The sequence below is a fragment of the Bradysia coprophila genome, chromosome II, assembly GCF_014529535.1.
Source record: "Bradysia coprophila strain Holo2 chromosome II, BU_Bcop_v1, whole genome shotgun sequence".
NCBI lineage: Eukaryota > Metazoa > Arthropoda > Insecta > Diptera > Sciaridae > Bradysia > Bradysia coprophila.
This window is the reverse complement of record NC_050735.1, coordinates 930,285-945,069: the sequence shown is the minus strand read 5'-3', so window position 1 is coordinate 945,069 and position 14,785 is coordinate 930,285. Positions and strand designations below refer to the sequence as shown.

The following is a 14,785-nucleotide window of genomic DNA, read 5'->3' as shown; positions in this document are numbered from 1 at the left end:
TACAAAATTAATACTTCGAAAATTCAAACTTTAATTTTCATTTTTAACATTGTTAAATTTAACTGATCTCCGCTCTCCGTTAACAGACTATTGAAATTGTAGGTCTCTTCATTCATGTCTTAAGGTAAAGATCTTGTAAAGTGTCTGTAGAATAGACTGTTACGATCAGAGCGAGAGTTCCGAAGACCAGTTAAAAATAACTTGCCAAGAGGTACTTGTCATTGCATTTTCATATACAATTTTTTAACATATCGCCCGAGGCAAGTTAAAATAACTGATCCAAATTATATTTCCTCCTCTCTCATCATAACAGTCGAAATGACTCTGACTGACACAGCTGACCATATGCAACTAAAAGTTCAAATTATTTTAATCCAAAGAATGTAAACCTGTAAACCAATATTCCATTGACGTTTCAAATCGAAATACGAAAATATGTGATAAGTGCACCAGAAGCACATCACTTTAGTGCAATAATTACATCAATTTCTACCACCTAATTTAAGGACAACATGCATAACGACTTATTTAATCTTCCTGCTGGTCCGCCGGAGCTTTGTTTCGACAAGAACGAGTTCGTAAAGGTAGGACTGACAGTCTTTGCAACTAGAAAAGGTGTATCCTCGACACGTCATTATACGTTATACCGATTTACAGACAACATTTTCTGTTGACGAATTCCTGCACAAAAACCGCAATACCGGCCTGGAAGCATTACGAGATGATTTGGGCATTTACTTGAAGGTACTGCGTTCGGCTATGATCGAATTGATCAACCAAGACTATGCCGATTTCGTGAATCTGTCGTCGAATCTGAACGGGCTCAATCAGTCAATCGATGGCATACAAATACCATTGGGCCAGTTGAAAGAGGAAATAATTGTGGTGAAGATGACCCTAGCCGATACGATGAACGAGCTACAGAACGCCTTAACGGAGAAAAAGATTTTGAGAAATTATTTGAAAAGTGTCCAGAGTGTGGGAAAGGTGCGGAACTTGATTGGAAATTTGGAGAATTTGCTGGAGAATCAAATCAGTTTGACCAACCTGAATCCGACATTGTTGGAACGAGCGGCCTTTTGCTACGTTCAATTGGTCTACGATTTGCAAGTAAGCGAAACTGATCTTTCGACCAGACTAAGCCAGTTTTAACACCATGTTCTCCTGTTTCAGTTCTGTGACAAATTGATTGAGTCGAAATTCGGTTCCAGCAAAGTCGAACAACTACACCGCAAATTGTTGAATTGGCTGGAGGCGCACTTCCTGCAATGTCTGAACACAACGAACCCGGATCAAATTGAAAGATGTTTGCACATCTACGCCACATTGAGTGAATACGAGGCCGTCGAGGCGATCTATCGCCAGAAAGTGGTCAGCAAGCATTTACAGTCGATAATAACCGAAAAGTCACTGCAAAATTCACCGCGAGGCTTGTCAAGGATCTACGAACAAATTTTGGCTTTTGCCAGAAGCGACTTGGAGCAATTGATGTCGTTGACACGTACGAATCGGGCGAAGGGATTCGACTTCTTTTTGAACAGTTTTTGGTGTGAAACTGAGCAACGATTGGAAACTCATATGTCGTCGATATTTGCACCGGGGAATCCTGATCTGTTCTACCGCAAATACAATGACACAGTGGATTTTCTGGACAGATTGGAGAAGTTAGTAGGAGACTCGAACGAAGTAACCAAATTTCGAATGCATGGCCAGTACAAGCAATTCCAATTGAGATGGAATCTCCCGGTTTACTTCCAGGTAAGTCTCAAGACGATATGGCGATGACTCCTTCATAATAACCTGATCCGTGTATTGAATCCACAGATAAGATTCCAAGAAATTGGCGGCAAATTGGAATCAGTCTGCAGCAATTCAGTCACCAAATCGTTAGTCAAACCACAAAATGGTTTCCGCTTATTCCCATTCATCACCGGCTTTCAGTGCATTCAAAGCTGTTGGTCGGAGGGAATTTATATAAAACAAATTTTCATTCGCTTCTACAAACTGACGCTACAAATCATATCTCGACTGTCGGTGTGGGTCGACGAATGCATCGAAATCAAAGACATCGATCCGGAAATGAACAGAATTGAGTTCTACGTTTCCATCCATTCGGACATCGATCGAATGACAAATCTCCTCGTTGAACAAGCCAAAACCATCATTCAACTGGCACCCGCAGAAGTCACCGAACATGCAACCACCTTGCAGCAAAATTTCCTAGACTCGAGCAAATTGTTGAACGAAAGGCGTGACAAAATCGCGAATCGAATCGTCCAGGAAATTGCGGGCAGAAGTGTAAGCAACATCAAGCAAGTCAACGATATACCGAGACTGTATCGTAAAACGAATCGAGATATTCCATCGAAACCGTGCGGCTATGTTGATCAAATGCTGGACCCGTCCAGACAATTTAAGCAACAGTATTCCGGTGATGTTGACGACGAGACGTGCCGACAAATTTGCCGCAATCTATTTTCGACGCTTAATGTCCAGTAAGTTTCTTTTCGTTCACATGATGTGCCATTGTCGGATTTCTAACATTTACCTCTGCAGATACTATTCGTCTGTGGTTGATGTGTTAACATCCGTGCAGAAAACTGAAGAATCCCTGAGGCGATTGAAGAACTTGCGTGAAAAGTCAACATTGAATACCAGTGCCAATGATCGCCAGGGACTAAGTGACGACGATAAAATTCGACTTCAGTTGCAGGTGGATATCATTTACTGGGCTACGGAGATCGAGAAAATTGGCGTTGCAATCAGTGATGTAGACAAACTCGATGAGCTTAAAGCACTAGTGGAAGAGTCAACCAAAATTAGAATTGCGAAATAAAATGTTATTCAAAGTTTGCGAGACATTGTTTCAGTGCTGTGAATGATGAATAGGGTTGGTCTATTCTGCAGAGCGCGCGAGATAGACCACTCCAAAAAAATTCTAGTGGTCGAGAGACCCCGAAAAACTAGTGAGAAATCCAAAACTGAACTGAAAATTTCTGAGTAACGACACGTTAGACCATTCTTTACTTCAACAAAAATCTTGAAGATTTTTTCGTACCGTTTTTGGTTATTTCTGCTCTGTCCACGCTGTCGATAAATTAAAAAAAAAGTCTGATTTCTCGCCACCTGAAGTTCTGCCAGACCATATACTCTGAAAAGTGGGTTTTTGAGGTCTCTGGCAACTACTTTTGTGAATTACTCTTTTTCGCGCACCGCAGATTCGACCATACCTAATGATAAATATTCTGCTACGGCGCTGCTAAAAGTGAACTTTCCCTTGCCTCATTTGGGTGACGTATTCAGGATTTCACTTCGCCCGTTCGAAAACACCGCATCTAGTGACGAAAACAACCTCATTTCGCAACTTGTTGCATACATAACAGTTGTTAGATCTATTACCTTTGTCTCACACTTATCTCAGACATAACATTCCTGAATCATATTTTTATTTTTTCAGAGAGCCAATAATTTGGCAATGAGACTGGGTAGTGGACATAGCCAATCGACCGTTTTATCTTGAATGCGCTCATAATTTATGTCGAATTACTACGAAAATGATCGCGTTTACAAAGCCTATATAATGTGCTCAGGACCGACATTTGACCACACCTACTCGATGCGTTCATTGATAAAATTGGTCGCTAATTACCATTCTTTGAAGATACGAAAATATTGTTAATGGTCGCGCTCGTTTCTACAGTATATGGTATCGATTGAATCATATACACTATATGATGGTGGCTGTAGTCTAGCAAGAATTATAGTCAATATTCGCTTACCCCTGCCTGAGTTTCTCCATTTAGTTTGAACTAGTGTGGTATCCGGCTTTGCTCGGGATTATTTTAATGACAAAATTATACTTTTGCGATATTCGCAAAACTGTCAAACACAACAACCGCACTTACTCATCTCTCATCTCAAATGTATTGAAAATAAGTGCGGTAGTCTACCCCTATGATTGCGGTCATTGTCTCATTTCTCATAAAATGTATTAAAATTAGAGCTGTCACTCTCTCATCTCTCAGAAAATGTTCTGAAGACAAGTGCGGTGATTATTAGGGCGGTAAATTCGGGGAAGTCACGCAAATCGCAATTTAATTAGATACTCGGGAACACACAACTTCTGATGATTTTACAAGTAAAAAAAATTCACCAAGGCGACGAGAATCATCACAAGAGGTGAATTTTTGTATAAATTCGGCCATTTTATCATTGACTGTGGTGTGTCACCCGCGTATCTGTATCTGGGCGACCGCACCAAAATTTACATTCTTGAAGTGCAGCGCTATAAATTTTCTGCGTAGTTGCATTCGGCGCAATAACCACAATATTCGCCGAATTTTTTTTTCACGCGTCAAAGAAACGTTTTCGTTCTAAAATATTTTTACGCGTTGAAAATATTCTCACGCGTTACAAAAATATTTTCCCCAAAATGTCACGCGTCAAACAAATTTTATGTTTCAAAAAACCGTTAAAAATGATTCACGTTGGAAAAATATCTTGCCCAATAAAGTCACGCGTCGAAAGAAAAAATTTTCTCAAAAACTATTTTCACGCGTCAAAAATTTCCACGCAAACATGCAAATAAAAATTTACGCGTCATTAGTCGGTATGCCAAGTTTCAAGACTCTAGGACTTTCCATCTGGGCTCCTATGGCTCCTATAGAGAGACAAGCAAACATTACACTTTATAGGATAGGCTTGTATTCCATTCCACCTACGTACGTTCGTTGATTCCACACGTGTACAACAAACAAACTAACAAATGATTTGTTATTACTGAAATCTACACTTCCTTAAGACAGCTGCTTGTTGATCCAATTACAAATAGATTAATTTGACCTCTGTAATAAGCATACTATTAATTCTCTACACTGAAGAAAAAGGAGTTCGTAGCAGCTGAGAAATGTCTCCAGCTGTAGTTTTGTCGAAAGTATACATGGGATACAAAGAAAGAACGCAATCCACTGATCCCTTCAATCACTTGCGTTTGATACATAGATGCATAAAAACAAACACATTTTGCATATTCAGCAAATTACCTCAAGTTGCTGACAATGTCACACATGAACTAGTATGGTGGCAACAGAAAATTTTTATCAAAATTATCCCTCATAATAGGATCAAATTTTAGAAAGTTATTTCCCAATTATAATTTTCCAAAACAGTACCCATCGTAGAAACGCACTTCTATTCAAGCAAAAGTAATCATAGTCGACAGCTGCCAAATAGAGTACCACTGGGCATGAAACGGCTTTTTACAGTGTTTTACAGTTGTGTTGCACACTGTCAAATTTCAGTACCCTATTTATGCTTAGTTTCCTCTTACCAAAAAAGTACTCCGTGTGAGAGACAAAATTGAATTTTTTCAATTTTTTTCTTTGTTTATTTGACAGTTTGCTCTCTCACGGCTCTCTCACGGAGTACTTTTTGTTGAGTGGAATGGACACTTATGGAGTCTGTTGATGGCAGCTATGATATTAGCTGTCACACTGCGATTTTTTTTCGTCAGTATGAAGAATTGCTAAAATACTTAAAAAATTTTAAGTTTTGTCGTGCATGTGCGGTGTTTACTCGTATAAAACAATATGAATGTCATGTCATACAAATAACAAATGGTTCAAATTTCAAATGGTCGTTACCAAAGTTTGTTCAAAACTCAGGCTTCAAATCGATCAAATTTATTTACTTTCACTATATTTTCAGTAAATAAAATTCCCAATCATATATTTACCCTGCGTCGAATTTTTATTCACAGATACTCTGTAGTCATCAATGTGTCCTTTGTAAATCGACTCATTCAATTTTGTTGTTGTTGTACAGAAATCAAATTTCTATTCATCGATATTCTGAATCGACTATTCAATCAAACCGTTCATTCAAGTTTAATGATATTTTTTGTTAAATTCAAAATGATTCATATTTTCAAATTCAAATAGCTTGTAAGTGAACGATTATCCATAATTTGTTTGTGTTTTCAGTATGCAGTTTAAGGTTCATTTATTGATTCAATTTTTGCTTACTATGAAAGGTTACAGAAGTACTTTTATTGAAACATTAAAATGCAATGCTTAATGCTGAAAACAAACGAGGCATTGAAAACGTGTTTTGGTCCTTGTTGTTTTCATGGCGAAATTGTCGCAACTGTCAAATAAAGTTAGAAATTTCTCTATCGAAAATTGCGATTGCTGCATATGTCAATGAAAACTAGGACCAAAACACGTTTTCAATTCCTCGTTTGTTTTCAGCATAACACTCACGAGAGCCATTGGAAACGCGTTTTGATCCTAGTTGTTATTGACAGTTTCAGCATTCGCCATTTTGGATAAAAATAGTTATTTCTCTACCGAGAGGCGAAAATAGGAAATTCCAATAAAAACGATGTTTGTGGCCAGAGGGAAGCGAGCGCCGCAACTTCGCTCCAGTAGGAATTTTCTTTTTGTCCGAGGGTTGAACACAACGTTTTTCACAACGCAGACGTGAAAATAGTCATTTTCTCCCCTCCGGAGGCTTTTGTTATGAAAAACGCTACTCGGGATAAAGTTGGAAATTCCATTTTCCACAAGCAACACCCTAGAAATGCAATTTCCAACTTTCCCTTGTTGAACTAATAACTAGTTAATCGGTGCGGTGTGAATAACATTATTTTCTACACTCAAATCTTGTGAAAATATGACGTTTTGTTGACGCTCTCTCTGATGACAGTTCAGGTGAGAAATAATTATTTACATATCTGTGGTGGACGGTAAATTTAACGTAATTTCGTGAGTTGTAGCCCGAACGAAGAGAGCCGTCCACCACAGATAAGAGGCGTATACAACTTTTCATGCTGAGGGCCTAAATTACGAGAAAAATTCCGAAATTTGTGCCCAAGACATGAGAATTTGTATTCTCCTATTTCTTTGGGTTAAGCCATGGCAGAGAAAAATAAACCAGGCTGGAGCGGTTCATTTTTTAAACGTCAAATGAGGGACCTGTGAGACTGTACTTTTTACGTTGAAATAAAAAAACTTTCAACATTGCTCGGAACAAAGCAATACAACAGCTTAGCAATTTAAAATGAACTCGCAAAAATTAAGCTACTAGATAATTCAAGGTTAAATTCAAAGTCAAATCAAGCGCTTCTACATGGTTTACTTTACTCTGCCGTGACTAAACAAATTGATATATTGTTTCGTGGAGAAATAGAAAATATCAAATGCACATGATAATGATACATAAAGCATAAACTAAGTGACAGTTCAAGTGAGAAAGATTCTATCTTCTCCCCACAGTAGAGAAAGTGCTGCACTTTTCTCACTAGAAATGTCATTCGATCAATCGTCAAAACGGTAAATCACACCTCGCACATATGAAAAACGTTCTGTTCACGGCTGGGAGAAATAGGGAATTTCAAACCCGAGCGAAATTCGCTTCGTTCGGGCTACAGCTCGCGAAATTGCCTAAGATCTACCACCCACAACAGACACGTAAATAGCTGTTCCGAAGAACATAACTGACAAAACTGTGAGAAACTTGTTTTCAGAAGTTTCGTTATCGTTTGCAAGTGAATTTAATTGGTGGTTGATGTTGGCTGTAGGTCGGTGGAAGTTAGAGCGACAAGCGGAAGTGCCTAAAATAAACCGACCACAACGTTTTATGCTGATGGCCTAAATTACGAGAAAAATTGTGAAATTCATGTCCTAGGCATGAAAATAACTATTGTGTCTGTGCTACATTGTTTCTTCAAGTTCAAATGAAGACTTTTATTGACAGAATTTCATACCCTATGCACGAAAGTCCATCTAATTGAGTAGCAAATATTGTCGGAAGCAATTTCCGTTTCATTTGTTTTTAAGTTTTCGGTTGTTTGACTATTTGGTCACGGAATGCAATCGAAAAATTATGAATTGCAGACCAATAATTGTAAAGAGCAACCAATTACACGCAATGTTCATGAAAATCCACTTGGATGAGCTGATAAAGTTCTGCCTACGAAATTTTACCATAAAAACCATTAAGAACAACACAAGACTCTTCAGTACGGCTTCCCTCTTGGAAAGGACCGTTTCTAAGAAAAATAAAATGCAAATCGTTAATTTAAGTGACTCGGTTGATCAACTCTTGTCTCATATCGGTATAGAAGCATTTTGGCATTGCTGCTGTTCGCAATTTTAATCGTAGTCCAATTTCAGTTACAACTTATCTAGCTCAAATGTACTGCATTTGCATATTATGGACAAATTTCGATGTGAATCAAATCGACGGCATTAATTTCGAAGCGGACGCAAACTATCCGAATATGATTTGGATGAAATATGAGGCATCAACTAAGAATCGGACAAATGTCGACCAATTCGTTCGAATTGGCATCGAAAATTATTGTCAGGTGAACGTTAACATTCCGATGAAATTGTTCAATTTGATTCACCTATAGTATAATATGTCTCTGTAGGCATTCATAGTAACTCCCAATTCAGCCGTTGATTTCCTAATTTCATTTGAAGCAGTTAGATATTCAACTGAGCGACGATACAGCAGCACATATGTTGTGGCTCTTCCATCGAACTTGGATGAAAATAAGAACTACATCGACGATGTTTCGCAACAAAAATCTGTTGAAGGTTAAGAACAGTTGTCTACATAACTAGGGTTGGAAAGTCCAGTTTTCGTGTGTTGTTTCTTCCTTCATCCCTAGTTATGTATACAAGTTTACATAACAGAAGGGATAAACAGTTGGAAAAGTCCAGGTTTCGTGGGCATTTGTTGATGCAAGGTCAATAAGCCAATGTAAACGAGACTTTTCACCTTTATTTTGAGTTTTGAATTGGATTGTACATGCTGAGGGCGTCGAGAGTTCATAAAATTCGATGAAAAGAACGATTTCCGACCGATTTCAAAGACAAACGAACTACGAAACAATGAATAGTATTTTACTATGCTGGTGCATGTAATAAGGCTATTACATGTATAGGCAATAACCTTTACATCACTCGCATAGTAAAACGTCGTACTACACACGGAAATTAAAGTGATATCTCGTATCACGATGAGTAAAAGTACCTCGGGCTGCCGCCCTCGGATACTTTTTCTCATCTGGATACGAGATATCACTTTACTTCCCTTGCATAGTAATGTACTATTCCATGCTTTTGTTTTCCCTAGTGTCAAAAGTGGCTTATTACACACCTAGGGAAAACAAGAAAATTGGTTTAGGTTTCAAAGGCATTTCAATATACTCCAATACACACAAGATGGGTGTTCACGCGTGGGCGAAGCCCAAGCGAAAACACACGTCTTGTGTGTATTGGGATATTTTGAAAGATATTTTTCTGTAATAGTGAGAGTGTTTTGGTGCATTCCTTCCCAACCGTTACTTTCCTTCTCGACGTTTACTTTCCCTACCGACCGATTCATATCTTAGCTCACCAATCCACTCTCACCTATACAGAAAAACCCATTAGATAACTCGGGATAAAAATGTGTGTTTTCGTGTGTTTATTGACCTCAACTTCGCCTCGGATCTACAAAATTCACACGACACCTCTACTTTTCCACATTTTATCAATTGTTATGTAAATAACTACTACACGACTAAAAAGATAACTAAAAAGTATAGTTTTTGTGTGAATTTTGATCCGAGGCGTAGCCGAGGTCAATAAACACACGAAAACGAGACTTTTCATTTTTATCCGTAGCGTTTTTCCGTCGTCGTTTAGGAAAAACGTTGAACCTAACTTATGATGAAAGGCGAATTTTAGCGAATTTGATTCACTTTCGCCTCGTGCTGAACACTCTCACTCGCTAAAAGCCTTTCAGTATGCGTTAGGAAAGTAACTATTACATGCTGAGAAAGTCGAAAGTAGTTCTTGAAGCATGAAAAGTACGGTTTTCGACATATTATATATTATGCACCTGTTGCCAAGATTGGTATTTTGACGTGTAGGACATTATTGCCTTAGCCGAAGGCGTGGGCCATAATGCCTATACGTCAAAATAACAGTCTGGCAATAGGTGCATATCATATTTTATCTGTCGAGAACAGATATATCGAGATAAACAAAAACTCCCTAGAGGGATAAGCTCGAGATTATCGTTCTAGACAGATAAATAATAGTATTTTTCATACCTAGGACTAAAAGTCTTTTTTAGCGTGTGAGAAGTTTCCAGACAGAGCCGAAGGCGAATAGTATTTTTCATATTGGACGGAGAAAAAGTGCGACGAAGTCACACACTAGAAAAGACTTTCAGTCCTAGGTACGAAATGTGCTATTACGATTTAAATGGAATTAAATTTTTCGGTCATGTTAAGGGTGTATTTTTACCTGCGATGTTCCTTAGTTTAGTCCCTGTCGAAAACCGTACTTTTCATAATTCAAGCACGTCTTTCGACGCTCTCAGCATGTAAAATCCATGACATGACCAGGAATAAAAAGATAAACACACAAAAACGATTCTTTTCATCTTTTTATCCCGAGGATAAATCCATTTCACGAGGCCGACGCCGGTAAGAATTGTGATGATTCCACCTTTTTTTATGTTGTTTAGATATCCCAAATCTATTGATAATTTCTCCCACACGCGGTGTGAATGGCACGGATATGGCATACGATTTGATAACGACACAAATCGACAATCGAAACAATCATTCGAGTCTGCAAACTTTGGATACATTCAACGTTGGGCAATTCTATGCGAATGCCAATTTATTCCCCGACAAATTGTTCGATTTGAAAGGACAACCTCTTCGGATGTCCATTTTCAATTATCCACCGTACAATGTGTGGTGGGAAGTTGTGAGTACAATTCGGTCTCATGCATGTATTTAGTGAGTCGATATTGTGGTGCAATTTTCCAGCCACCCGGCACTGGAAATGCGAATCTGGACGGCTCGGAAGATGGCAAAAGTTTATTTGTTGATGGAACTGAAACATTGTTGGCACTGGAATTTTGCAAACTGTACAATTGCACCTTACACATTGTTATTGGTTCGAGAGCAAGAAATTTCTGGTGTATGATCGACGAGTAACGGAAAACTGATCGTTTTCTGATTTCCAGATGAGGAGCATACATGGGGAACGGTTTATGATAACGGTACAGGCGACGGATCTCTAGGAAATACGTATGAACGACGTTCAGATATCGGAGTCGGTGGTCAATATTCATGGTAATTATGCGTAGTGAATACACGCCGGTTAGACTGACCACCAGGGACTTTTTTGGGAAACTGTTTTCCTATATTTTCCTTGAATTTTCCGAGATTTTCACAAAAAATATTTTTACTAAATGTGGGAAATTCAGTGAAATGTGGAAAATTTCAGGAAAATCAGTGAAAATATTTTCCCAAAAATAGTCCCGACCTACTACTGATATCAAGTGAAACTTTAAGGCATCAATTCCATTTTTTTTTGGATCTTTCTGCCCCATTCACACGAAGCGCTGCCACCGTAATGTGTCCAAAACCGAAGTAAGTGAAAAACCATCAATTGAACCTTGTTTCACTTAATCAATTCAATGAACATGACTATAGACAGCGCATCGGATTGGTGCTGCTAGTCTTACCATTCTCAAATATGATGTGGGCGGCTGAATTTGCAACATTATTCGCTTGTATAATGGCAATAATTTTGGCAAGACTTGCTTCATCGAGACTTCATCGAGAACAGCCAGTTGTCAGTACTTCATCCACGTGGTTCGAAGTGTGGGCCATTTCATTGCTTCAATCGAGAAATTTCGTGTAATCCATTAATGATTGAAAAGAGAATATCATTGAGACCGGGAGACTAATCGAATTATCTCTTAGACTACGACATCTACCGGAAACGATCATCACAGTCTGTGCATTGATCTCAAGCATGTTGATTGCAAGCGCATACTCTGGCGAACTCGCTGGTATGACAACCGTTCCGCAGTAAGTTAACCGATGCATTTGTGCTAAATTCTAAGATTCTTATCGGGATGCCCCTTAAATTAAAGATTCGAAGAACCCATTGACACAAATCGACAATTTGCTGAAAGGAAAATGAAATGGGGAGCCTGGCATCATGCATGGGTTACATCACTGGAAGATGCTCCAGATGTATTCAGAATTGATTTTTGATACAGCCAACGTCATGTAATCATTTTATATTCCAGCCAATTGTCGAGTATCTGTTCAATTCTTTTGAACTAATTTCGACGGAAGCTTTGGGAACGCGTCCATATTCTGACGATTTTTGTTACCCACTAGAAACATTGCAATACGGTAATCACACCGAAGCGAAACAAGTTTCCTCCATTCAAAAGATATTTTCTTGTCCAGGACATTTTGCTATTGGTGATTTCCTGACCGTAGAAAAGACGAGCTTTTTGCGATTGATTCGGGACGATTTTTATTGGGGACATGTGGTTGCATATCAGTATAAAACGTGGCCGTTGAAGAATCTGTACGACATGCATGTCTTGTATGTGGTTCAGAGTGGTTTGTTCAAATACTGGGAAACTTGTGTAATGCCGAATCGAATGTGTGCGCTGTGCATCGTTTAAGTTTCTGACTAATTTCAGGCTGCAGCAAAGTATCAAAACTGGAAAGTGCAATTGGCTATCGCCACATCAAGGCGTAAAGATAAACCAATGCCAATCAGTTTGCAAATTGATCATATGAGCGGAGTGTTCATAATATGGGGAATTGGATGTGGTATTTCGACTGCGGTTTTCGTTTCCGAAATCTTTTTCGTTCGATTTTATCGGAAGATAGGAATTCCGGTGCAATTGGAAGGTTTATCCTTATCCATCAAACATAATCGTCAGTTTTATCAGTAATGTACGAATTGAACGGCTTACAATAAAAGTTTGAATTGGCCGAAAAATAGGAGCCAAAAAAAGTGTAGAAAATTTAAAAGCTTACCCCAACCAATCAATCAATCCATGTCATTAGTCGTATAAATTTATACGTCAGAGAGAGCTTTTTTCTCCTTTGTTTCAGTCAGTTTTCTGTCAGTCAGTCAGTCAGTTCTGTCAGTTTTTCTATTTTGCGATTTAGTATGGAAATGAAAACTAAAATTGAGATATCTTTGGACTAAAATGTTTTAAAGTGTGTTTGGAATCGATTGACATTAATAAAATAATAAAATAGAAAAAAATATTTTCACACAATCTGTTAATGCCAATCGATTCCAAACACACTTTAAAACATTTTGGTCCAAAAAATATGAAAAACCACTTAAAACAGCAAAGATATCTCAATTTTATTTTTCATTTCCATACTAAATGACTAAATCGCAAAATAGAAAAACTGACAGATCGTAACAAAGGAGAAAAAAGCTCTCTCTGACGTATAAATTTATACGACTAATGTCGTATGCGTGGATTATTTCGTCGAGTTCTTTTGACACAAAATAAGGACGTAAACACACGATCAATTGTGTGTTGCTGAGATAAAAAATTACGCTCCATTTTACAATGCACTTAACGCAATCTATAAATAGAATTTACAGTGGAAAATGCAACGTAACTTAATCTTACTGAAACAGCTGGTCCGCTCTAAAGAATCAACGAACTCTGACGGTTAAGTAACACAATTTTTCCATTTCACATTTCTGTGACGATTGACTCGAAATTCGGTTGCAACAATGCTCTATCTAGCACCGAAGCTAACTGTGACATAAGTCAAATAAGAGACCAAAATCGTATCTAGTTGGCTATTTTAGAAGAGAGAGAGAGAATTTGTTTCAGCAAAGAAGAACAACTCCACCCCGAATTGTTTAATTTGTTGGAGATGCACCTCCTGCAATGCGTGAACATATAGGGTGGGTCGAATTACGTTGCCGGTTATTGCGACTTGTCAACTTTAGGCACACCGGAAAGTGCTAAGGGAGTCGGAAAATGCCGCCAAATAAATTTCAAGAAATCAAAAATTTGACTTTTGATTTCTAGAAATCTATGTGCCTAAAGTGCGTTAAACTTTTTCTTAAACGCCTGACCCTTGGTTGCACTTAGAATATAGCACAGGGAATTTTTTCTTGAAGAATTTTTTTAAATTCTTTTTTTAATGTCTTTTCGGGGGCTGGTTGCATATATCGGTGAATATTTTCTCTGTAATCATCCCTATTGATGACAGTTAATAGCTGACTGATAAAGCTTTCTTTAGATCAAGATGGAGATCGAAATCTCCATTCGTAAAGTGTAAGATGGAAAGTTTTGCCGACCACGGCTTTTCGACAAAAAACTTCCAAAAATCGATCCTCATCATTCCCCAAAATGTGAATTGTCAGGCGTGTGTTTCCTTATTTTATTTATCGTATTTGATTTTCCTGCGTAGTTAAATATCGTGTTAATGGTCGAAAAGTTCGACTGTTTTGTCTAGAGACCAGTGTAATAAGATTAGGCATTTTTCGGCTTGAAGTCGCAGCATATAGACTTCCATGCACAGATCATAGATGGAGCTACTAATCATGTCGATTTGGTTAATGAGATCAAAGCGTGTCGTTAGTTGCATGTTAGTCCATATACAGCTAAGGATGGCGCGGATGGTAGCCGCATATGCAAATTATGTTTTCTTCCCGGTATCCGAAATCCGAGTAGAAATTTTCGAAATTTCCCGGTAACCAAAAATGTAAAATTGGCTTCCCGCACATATATTTCCCGCTGGTTTATTCAGCTATCATTCAATTTCCCGGTATCCGATTTTTTTTCCTAAAAATTTCCCGGTATCCTGGATACCGTGGATTCACATAATTTGCACACGCGAGCGTAGCCAGAGTTTTTCCACGGTTACTATGGCAATGTGCCCACTATTGAATATCTAAGGTGATCTTAAATGCTCTAT

At 38.2% G+C, this 14,785-nt stretch overlaps 2 protein-coding genes across 4 annotated transcripts; both read left to right on the top strand.

The window, feature by feature from the left end:
• Positions 1 to 404: 404 nt before the first annotated feature.
• On the top strand, positions 405 to 2,854 carry LOC119068419 (conserved oligomeric Golgi complex subunit 2). The gene is made up of 5 exons (XM_037172027.1): positions 405 to 584; positions 658 to 1,110; positions 1,174 to 1,758; positions 1,825 to 2,495; positions 2,557 to 2,854. The coding sequence occupies exons 1-5, from the start codon at positions 513 to 515 to the stop codon at positions 2,834 to 2,836; spliced, it is 2,061 nt and encodes a 686-aa protein (XP_037027922.1). The 5' UTR covers positions 405 to 512; the 3' UTR covers positions 2,837 to 2,854.
• A 5,325-nt stretch (positions 2,855 to 8,179) lies between these two features.
• Positions 8,180 to 12,877, top strand: LOC119069082. 3 transcript variants are annotated; one of them, XM_037173004.1, is made up of 12 exons: positions 8,180 to 8,368; positions 8,435 to 8,603; positions 10,528 to 10,775; positions 10,838 to 10,967; positions 11,038 to 11,146; positions 11,357 to 11,446; positions 11,510 to 11,716; positions 11,783 to 11,890; positions 11,956 to 12,058; positions 12,115 to 12,223; positions 12,281 to 12,465; positions 12,523 to 12,877. In XM_037173004.1, exons 1-12 carry the CDS (start codon positions 8,195 to 8,197, stop codon positions 12,778 to 12,780), a joined length of 1,890 nt encoding a protein of 629 aa, XP_037028899.1. In that variant the 5' UTR covers positions 8,180 to 8,194; the 3' UTR covers positions 12,781 to 12,877. The 3 variants fall into 3 exon arrangements, with proteins under 3 accessions (XP_037028899.1, XP_037028978.1, XP_037029071.1); XM_037173083.1 differs by having other exon boundaries at positions 11,369 to 11,446; positions 12,523 to 12,876; XM_037173176.1 differs by lacking the exons at positions 10,528 to 10,775; positions 10,838 to 10,967 and having other exon boundaries at positions 12,523 to 12,876.
• Positions 12,878 to 14,785: the final 1,908 nt, after the last annotated feature.